We start from the raw sequence: 10,000 nt of genomic DNA, 5'->3' as shown, positions 1-10,000 counted from the left end.
GCAATATTCAAGCAATTTTGCTATTCAACTTTAAAAAAGGATGTAAAGCAGCTGAAACTGCTCGCAATATCAACAAAACATTTGAAGAAATGACCAGTGAGCGTAGTGGACGCCTATCTGTCATCAATGACGGTCAATTAAAGACCGTCGTTGAGAAAGATCCACTTAAAACCACTTGGAAACTGGCGAAAGAACTTCAAGTTAGCCAGAAAACTGCCTGCAACCATTTGTGTGCAATCAGAAAATCAAAAAAGCTCAACAGATGGGTACCACACGATTTGAATGAAAATGTGAAAATGCAGATGTGAAATTTGCTTGTCGCGTCTTCTCTTTAACCAGACTAATCCATTTCTCGACTGTATTGTAACTGGCAATGAAAAGTGAATTCTGTGCACTAATAACGTTCTTCGCAGTGATTGGACTAAAATGAAGCACCACAAACCTTCCCTAAACCTATGCTCTTCAAAAAGAAGGTTATGGTGACTTGTTTGGTGGTGTACTGCTAGTTCGTCCACTGTAACTTCTTAAAACCCGGAAAAACGATTACTGCAGAAACATATTGCCAAAATGAACAAAAAAACTGCTACTCCTCCATCCCAGACTGGTCAAATGAAGAGGGACAATCATTCTTCATGACAATGTTCGACCACGTTTCACTAACGATGCTCCAGAAGCTACTAAGTTCTTCCCCACCCAGCTTATTCCCCAGACCTTTCTCCTACCGACTTCCACTTTTTTCTGCAAGATGCTGAAAGTGCGTTCAAAAACTCCAGCTTTTTATGTTACCAGAATAAACAAGCTTGTAACTCGTTGGCAAAAATGTGTTGATTGTAATGGTACTTACTTTGATGAATAAAATTTCTGCACTGTTGAAATATATTGTGATGAATTTCATGTTTCAAAATGTTGCTTACTTTTTGCTCAGCCTGATATTTATGTTAGATTAGGAATAAATTGTTGCTGGTAATTTTTTTTTTTTTTATCTAGTTTATTGCCACCTCCCTCCTTTCTCCTATTTTCCATGGTACTAGTGTAGCTATTTTGCGATTTTTCTCTTACAGCCATTGGTTCCAGTAGAAAGCTCATTTGCTCTCATTTTCTGTGTTTGAAAGTTATTTCCTCTCCTTGTGTTAAAAGTTAGCATCAAAGAGAATTTTAAAATGAAGTCCTTGTTTAAAATCGAAGAAATTGCACGGTCATATCAGTTTTTGATTGCTTTAAATGTTGCTTTATGTATTTCTTCTTGCTCTCACTGTAATTTTTATTTTTGTGTTAGTATGACCATTCTGTATCTGCAACAACAACTACAGTAAGTCTGACGACGACAACCAGCACAACCCCTTCGTTGACCAGCTCCACCACATCAGGTTCTGTGATGGCAGCAACTACAACAACGCCATCTACAAAGGCTACTCCACAGCTACCAAACAGTAAATATTTACATTTTTTCTAATTATGAAGTAAGGAACGAGGATTCAGCATTTATGGCTTTTTTCCCACGCCCTGCACTAACATCAGAATAAACATGCCAAACTCTTCATCTAAACTTTCTAAATCCTTATTCACTCTGCCATTGGGACGACTAAAATTTATATTTCAAGTACAAAATCAAAAAATAAAAATTTTAAAGTTACTAGCAGCAGTAGCTTTAACCTTTTAGCATTCATATTACTCTTTCAACTATAAGGCTTATTTATTCATACTGTTTGGAATTAGTAATGCATTATCTCATAGCTTCAAGACTTCAATGATGTGATTGTTTATTTTGAGAGTGACACTGTAAGGTAGGCGAGAGAGGCCAGATTTCGTTGATTGAACATAAAACAAAATATTTTGGTTGGACATGGCCAGTTTGAATGGTAAAGGTTAATATTGGCAATAATCATCATCATTTAACATGTTTTCCATGCAGACATGGGTTGGATGGTTTTGACAGGAGCTAGCCAGCTGGAGGGCTGTTCAGGCTCCATGTGTTTTGGCATGGTTTCTACAGCTGGCTGCCCTTCCTAACACTTAACCACTTTATAGAGTATACAGGGTGCTTTTACACAGCACGGATGCTTTTTACATGACACCAGCACCTAAAAGCCCACAAGATTAGGGATGCTCAGCTGAAGAGAGTTGCAAGAGACAAGACTGTATGCAGGTGCAACTACACTTTTGCTTAGCTTGACCTGTCATTTCAAGTACAGCAAACCACCAAGACTCGATCACCTATCATCCCTTCTGTGAGTCCCGTTTGTAGATCCTTTCTCACTACATCATCGCATGTCTTCGTGAGTCTACCCCTTCCACATGTTCCCTCTAAAATTAGAGAACGGCACTTCTTGATGCAACCGTCCTCATTGCTACGTATACCCAGTTTTTCTCTTGAATCACTTACACTCTACCTGACATTACCCATCCAGCAAAGCATACTGGCTTCATTTCTTGCAAGTCTTCACATGTCTTCAGTAGTTACAACTCATGTCTCACTGCCATTTGGCACAGCTGTTCATACATAGGTATCATGCAATCTGCCTTTCAGTCTGAGGGAGAGGTCCTTCATTATTAATAGAAGTGGTAGCTCTCTGAACTTCACCCAACCAATTCTTATTCTAGCAACTATGCTAGTATTTTTCTAAGATTCCCCCACTGACATATGAGAGAGTCTAATTTTTGTACATTCCTGATGTTTTTATGTACCTGCACATCTGCCACATGTAAAGACTACTTTCTCCAATGGTTGGCCAGTGATACCACTGCACTTCTTATGTGTCCATAGCTTGCACTGAGTACACCATAAGAACAGCCATAAGAACAAGGTGGACTCCTACTTCTACACTAAACTCCATGTCAACAAAAGCCAGATGCAGAAGTGTTATAATGTAGAGCGTTGTCCACTAATATGTTGTAGCAGTATTCCACATCATTTTATCTTTGACTCATCAATCAAGCTATCGCTGATAGCTCCACAGGACAAATGACTTTGAAACGTCTACCTTGATGGTAACTTGAAACTTATATATATTACATAACTGACACTAACTCCACCTGAGAACTCGTATGACTCTACTACTACTGACCTACTACAACGACTGACTGTCTGACTTTATAGTGGCTCTTTCATACCACATTGTTACGTGGGAAGAAGTATACCATTTTCATTACATCTCTCCTTTTAGTTTTTTTTTTTCTTTGAGAAGCAAGTAATTTTATTTTACTTTATTCACTTCTCTTTTTAGTGTTTTTTTTTCCCCCAACTTAATATTTTTGTTTTTGGTGTCTATTTGTAGGAACTCTGTGTCCTTCCTTTTTCTTCCACTTGTACGTGTGGGTTCAACCACCTGTAATGGTGTTGGTTCCCAGAATGTATCATACAGCCATTCTATAGGTTCTTCCAATCTGTCTGGTTCATTTTCTATAAATCATTTCTTCAATTGGTTTCTGTGTCATTTTTCAATACCATTTTTGCTTTTAATTCTGCACATCATTTTTCCTATGTACTTTGTAATTTTTCCTTCTTCCTAGTTTTTATACGACTTAATGACCACCAATTTTGAAAAATTTTGGATTGTCTTTCCTGGTACTTTTTCTTTCCTTGCTGGGTAACAGTTTATCAACAACTGATTTCACCTTCCTTGCAAACATCAGTTCAGCTGGTGAGCTTCCTGCTGGTGTATTGGGGTTTGGTGTCACCCTGTATACCCTTAGGAATTGCTGGAGAGTAACTTCATCGGGGCCTTTCTTGTTTGCTTCTCTCAAAGCTCTTCTAAAGTGTGCACAAAACACTCTGCCTGTGCATTTGATCTGGAATGGTAAGGCACTATCGTTTTATGTTCTACTGTGAACATTTTGCAGAATTTTCTAAATTCACTGGACACAATTTGTGTTGCATTATCAGATACAATCACGTCTGGGATGCCAAATCTTGCAAATAATTCTTGCAAAAAATTTATTACTGTACCAGCAGAGACTCCTGCCTCTGCTGGCAACAAAGGGCCTCTCTCTCAGAGTGAAAAATAGATTGTATGATGCCTGTGTGCAAACAGCTATGCTACACGGCAGTAAAACATGGGCTGTGACCACCAAGGACATGCATAGGGCTTGAAAGAAATGAAGCCAGTATGCTTTGCTTGATATGCAATGTCAGTGTGCATGTTCGACTGAGTGTAAGCATCTTGAGAGAAAGGTTAGGCATAAGAGGCATCAAATATTGTGTGCAAGAGAGATAATGCGCTGGTATGGTCATGTGATGCATATGGACAAGGACAGCTGTGTAAAGAAGTGCTGATCCCTAACTGTGAAGGAAACCTGTGGTAGAGGTAGACTCAGGCAGACATGGGATGAGGTGGTGAAGCATGATCTCCAAACTTTAGGTCTCACAGAGGCAAGGACTAGTGACTAAGACCTTGGGCGATATGCTGTACTTGAGAAGAATCATCAAGCCAAGTGAATGCTGGTGCCACGTAACCAGCACCTCTGGAGGTGGCACATAAATAGCTGCTTTCAAATGTTGGGCCTCACAGTAGCAATGACTTGAGACCTTTGGCAGTATGTTGTGCTTGAGAAGACCCATCAAGCCAAGTAAAATCACAGTCGTGGCAGATACAGGTGTCGCACAAATGGTACTTGTGCCAATGGCACATAAAAGCAGCTTCCGAGCATTGTGCTTCTAGGAGGCAAGGACCGAGACTATTTGGCATTATGCTGGGCTTCGAGCATTTGGCCTCACAGAGGCAATGACAGAGTCCATTTGGCATTATGCTGTGCTTGAGAAGAGCCATCAAGCCAATACCGGTGTCATGCAAATGGTGGCACATAAAAGCATCCATTACATTCTCGGTGTGGTTGGCGTTAGGAAGGACATCCAGCCATAGAAACCATGCCAAACAGACTGGTGTCTGGTGCAGCCTTCCAACTTGCCAGCTCTAGTCAAATCATCCAACTCTTGCCAGCATGGACAACAGATATTAAATGATCATGTTGCGGAGGTTGGTCTTAACAGTTTTTGGCCATTTTATATGACTGTCAACTACGACTAAGTAGTAATAACCATTCAACGGACCTGCAAAAAATTTTGTTGTGGGAGGCATATCCCGTATTGCCATCACCCTTGACCGGTCTGGCCTTTGTCCCCTTTCGTCAATTACTTGACCCAAAAATTCACACTTTCCATGTTAGTCTAAACCCATATTCATTTATTTTTTCGAATCATCATCATTGTCGTTTAACGTCCGCTTTCCATGCTAGCATGAGTTGGACGATTTGACTGAGGACTGGCGAACCGAATGGCTGCACCAGGCTCCAATCTAATCTGGCAGAGTTTCTACAGCTGGATTCCCTTCCTAACGCCAACCACTCCGAGGGTGTGGTGGGTGCTTTTACGTGCCACTGGCACGAGGGCCAGTCTGGCGGTACTGGAAACGGCTACGCTCAAATGGTGATCTTTTTTTCAAGTGCCAGTAAGACAACACTGGTAATGATCACGCTCAAATGATGCTTTTTATGTGCCACCGGCACGGAAGCCAGACAGGTGCTCTGGCAGTGATCCTGCTCAGAATGTTTGAAGTGTTCCTCTACTGACTCACTCTTTATCAAAAATCAAGATAAATGATAGCGATGTCGCAATCATTTAACATTGCGCCCATCACTTGTTGGAATATGGCAGGTCCCACTTTCACTTCAAAAGGAAGCTGCTTGAATTTATACAATCCACGGTGCGTGTTGATTGTTAAAAGGTGTGTGCAATCTTCCTCTACCTGTATCTGTAGATAGGCCTCCAAGAGGTCTAACTTTGAGAAAGTTTTTCCTCCATTTAGTTTTGTGAACACTTCTTCTGGGCTTAATAATGGATAGTTGTGTTCAAGTAAATAGTCGTTTAGTCCAGTTGAAAAGTCCACCCCCGCTCTTTTTTTTTTTTTTTTTTTTTCCTGCTTTACACAAACCGTCGAAGCTGCCTAGTCTGAATGGTCGACTTTTCAATTATAGCTAGGCTTTCTAGTTTTTCTAGCTCTTTATTGAATTGATCCAACACCGCAAACAACGCGTTCTGTTTGGGACTAAAAACAAGTGTTGCCTTTTGTTTTAGTGCAAAATCCTTCCAAAAAAATATTTGGAAAGCATTTTTTAATTTTATATCTCAGTTGTTTAACTTCATTTGCACTTTTAACCATGCCAACTACATTATCACAGAGAACGCTAATGGAGGTATCCCACATTTTAACTAACTCCATGCATTCAACACATAAGTGATTGTCCTTTGCATTTCACCTCAAAAAAATTATATTGCAAATACATTCACTGATGAAATATAATTTCTTTCTTGTAACACCATATGCTACTTTACTTGATTTAAATAATTTTGGTTTACTAATTTGTCTTTATGTTTCTTCATTTATGATAGTGATGTCACTGCCTATGTCTAATTGCATTTTGACAATAGTGGTTTCAGTTCTCATCTTCATGAATTTTCTGTTCGTTGTACAAACTTTTTCTTCTGACAAACTATTTTTTTTGCTACATGGTCTGACGAAGATATACTTTCCGGTTTTGTTACCAACTTCATTGGTTGTAACATTTGTTGTTGCTTTTGTTCCTTAACTAGACCCTCTAACAAGCTTTCATTACTTTGACCTGGGCATTGACATGAGCAGTGATGCGTCTTTTCAAGTGCATATTACCAATTTGGTAATAAAATGCAGACGGCTAGCTGGATGGATCCTCTGAACTTTCAAAACAAGAGAAAAGGTGACATTGTTGATCCTTTGGAGGATATATGTTCTCAGCCACTTGGACTACTGCTCCCAACTATGGTCACCACACAATATAAAATCCACAGCAGAGCTCAAAGCTACACTAAGAAAATCGTTTCGATGCAATGTATCAACTATTGAGAAAGACTGAAAGAATTGGGGCTCTTCTCCTTGGAACAAAGGCAGGAGAGATATGCAGTGATATGCATCTGGAAAATCCTAGGAGGCCATGTGCCAAACTTTGGCATTGAAAGTTACTCAAACTGCAGAATGGGGAGCCACTGCATTGTGCCAAAGATCCCAGCATCGCCATCAAAATACAGGACCAGATACTGCAACAGTTTGGGCTTCAAAGGCCCACAACTCTTTGATATCCTTCCAAAATGCGTGAGTGACCGGCATGGTGTGGATGTTAGTGTCTCTAAAACAAAACTGGATCTCTTCTTGTTACACCTGTAACAGACGAGCCTATTTCATGGCAGGAAACACAGATGAGGGCTGCAACATCAAACTCCCTCATTGACCAAATGCCACATATCAGCTGAGGTTTCAAATAATGGTGTAGCTCAGTCAACTGAGGTGCCCCAGCATGACAGCAGCTGAACCATTTTAAAATAATTTTCATTGTCCATGTGAATTGTTTATATCCTCGTTGCCACTGTTATAATGTTGATCCTCGTCCACTTGTATATTGTTGTCGGCACTGTAATATTCTTGTCGCCATTAATATGTGGTGGTATTCCGCATCTTATTATCTTTGACTCATAAATCGTGCTATCACTGATAGCTCCGCAAGACAAATGACTTTGAAGTGTTTACCTTGATGGTAACTTGAAACTCGTATATATATCACATAACTGACACTAACTCCAACTGAGAACTTGTACAACAACTCTACTACTTACTGACCTGCTACAATGACTGGCTGTCTGACTTTTAGTGGTTCTTTCATACCACTTTGTCACGTGGGAAGGAGTGTACCATTTTCACTACAAGGAGTTTATTTTTGGCCAACTATTTCTCCTGCAGTTGCCTCACCAGGAAGGTAGCATTGGCAGTGCTTCTCCCTAGCACAAATCCAAACTGCATCTCATCTATGCTAACTCTCTTCCTAATTAATTAAGCTTTGACCCTTTCTGAACTAGTATCATCTGATCCAGCACCTTGCAAATGTTTTTTTGTTGTAATGGAGTTAGAATTACACTTCTTCAATTTGTAGTATAGTGTCTGTCTTTAAGTTTGACTTCAAATTTTTATTTTTTATTTTTATTTCAGCTGGAAAAGCCCCACCTAACTTACCTCCTGGTGTTCCCCTTCTAAGCCATCAATACATAATGGGACAAGGTACAATACCACCTTACTTTGTAAGTATCAGTTTTGTAATACTGTTTATTATAGCTGTGACTTTAAAATTTTCAGATGCCTAATAATGTGGTTGAACCAACTTATTTGTAAGAGCTGAATAGATGTGAAGAAAGCATCATTTTGTAGAAAATGCTGTTTGTGAATAATCTGCTCTCCTTAGTAATTGACACAAGATTATTTTGAGTGGAGCAGATGTTGGTGACAGAAAAAATATTTTTAAATGTTCTGATTTCGCACATTTAATGTCCATATTCCATGCTGGCATCGGCTGGACATGGGTGTTCAAGGTCACCATTGAGTTCCAATATCTGCTTCGACATGGTTTTTATGGTTGAATGCTCTTCTTAATGCCAACCAGGGAGCTTTTTTGTTTTTTGTGCCACCTGCACTAATGAGGTTGCGGATCTTTCTGATTTGGCGGGCGCCACTTTTTATTTAGTGTGTTTTCTACCGGAACACTTTAAAACTTTGTATACTTGTATATTTTGTCTTATAGAAGAGAGAAAAATTTTCATATTCGAAGTTATTTCATCTTAAAAGTTGTCGTATTTCAGTAATTTCAACCAATCACTGACGTCTATTGAGGTGAAAACAATTACTGCCGTGGAATGTAAACAAAACGTTCTAGCAGTGTAATGGGATCTTTTCCTTGAATAAAATTAGTGCCGTTGTTTGTCAACAATAACTATAGGCGGTGCTGTTATTTATGACATCGTTTTTTGCCAAATACTCATAACCCTAACCCTAAAGCTAAAGCCAGTACAAACACATGAACAATGTCATAAATAATAGCACCGCCTATAGTTGTTGTTGTCAAACAACGGCACTAATTTTATTCAAGGGAAAAGATCCCATTACACCGCTAGAACGTTTTGTTTACATTCCACGGCAGTAATTGTTTTCACCTCAATAGACGTCAGTGATTGGTTGAAATTACCGAAATACGGCAATTTTAACACGAAATAACTTTGAAAAGATAACATTTTCTCAATAATACCAAGAGTAAAAGATGTTTTATATGACACATTCTACCAGTGTCCCAAGTTTGAAAACAAGTGGTGCCCGCCAAATCAGAAAGATCCGAGGTTGCTATACAGCTTGCAGCAGGACTATGAGCCCTAAGTTTGGTGGTGGGGTCAGCATAGTGTTAGAGGATGAGAGGAATATTATGACAGCTATGCAGAGCAGGTTCATGCGGAAAGATCTGCATGGCTATTCACATTTAGTGTGGAGAAGAAAAAAGAAAATGATCAGTGGAAGCTGCAAAACATAGAAGATAATGGTCAAAACATGCCCCGGTAGCCCCTCAAGGCATAAGGCGAGTAGAAATACATGGGTTGTTCATAGGATTGTGTGGGAAACTACCAAACAGGTGGGGTTGAAAGGAGGAGACAAGTTATGACTTAAACCTTTCGTTACTATATTTCTGACCAAAATACACCCCTCATGAGTTTCAATTAAATTCTAAAATAATCATGAATTTAGACTAGTCTCATTAAACACCTGTAACTTTTTTATTTATCATCATCATCATCATCATCATCATCATCATCGTTTAACGTTTGACTGAGGACTGGTGAAACCAGATGGCAACACCAGGCTCCAATCTAAATTTGGCAGAGTTTCTACAGCTGGATGCCCTTCCTAACGCCAACCACTCAGAGAGTGTAGTAGGTGCTTTTACGTGTCACCTGCACGAAGGCCAGTCAGGCGATACTGGCAACGGCCACGCTCGAAATGGTGTCTTTTATGTGCCACCCACACAAACCAGTCCAGGGGCACTGGCAACGATCTCGCTCGAAAATCCTACGAAGGCCAGTCAGGCGGTACTGGCAACAGCCACGCTCAAAATGGTGCATCTTATGTGCCACCCGCACAAGAGCCAGTCCAGGAGCACTGGC

At 39.9% G+C, this 10,000-nt stretch overlaps 2 protein-coding genes across 5 annotated transcripts in view; both read left to right on the top strand.

Annotated features, from left to right (window-relative positions):
- Nucleotides 1–10,000, top strand: part of LOC106878624 (protein IWS1 homolog) — an 863,399-nt gene that overhangs the window by 296,481 nt on the left and 556,918 nt on the right. The gene's annotated exons all lie outside the window — the stretch shown is intronic.
- LOC106875501 (protein lingerer) overlaps nt 1–10,000 on the top strand; it is a 36,187-nt gene that overhangs the window by 10,876 nt on the left and 15,311 nt on the right. For all 3 annotated transcript variants that reach the window (XM_014923673.2, XM_014923674.2, XM_014923672.2), the window contains exons 7-8: nt 1,277–1,430; nt 8,010–8,098. In XM_014923673.2, the coding sequence (XP_014779159.1) occupies nt 1,277–1,430; nt 8,010–8,098 (243 nt within the window). The remainder of the gene's footprint in view (nt 1–1,276; nt 1,431–8,009; nt 8,099–10,000) is intronic.

This window comes from Octopus bimaculoides, chromosome 10 (assembly GCF_001194135.2).
Source record: "Octopus bimaculoides isolate UCB-OBI-ISO-001 chromosome 10, ASM119413v2, whole genome shotgun sequence".
In the NCBI taxonomy this organism is placed as follows: domain Eukaryota; kingdom Metazoa; phylum Mollusca; class Cephalopoda; order Octopoda; family Octopodidae; genus Octopus; species Octopus bimaculoides.
This window is presented reverse-complemented; position numbering and strand designations above follow the sequence as displayed.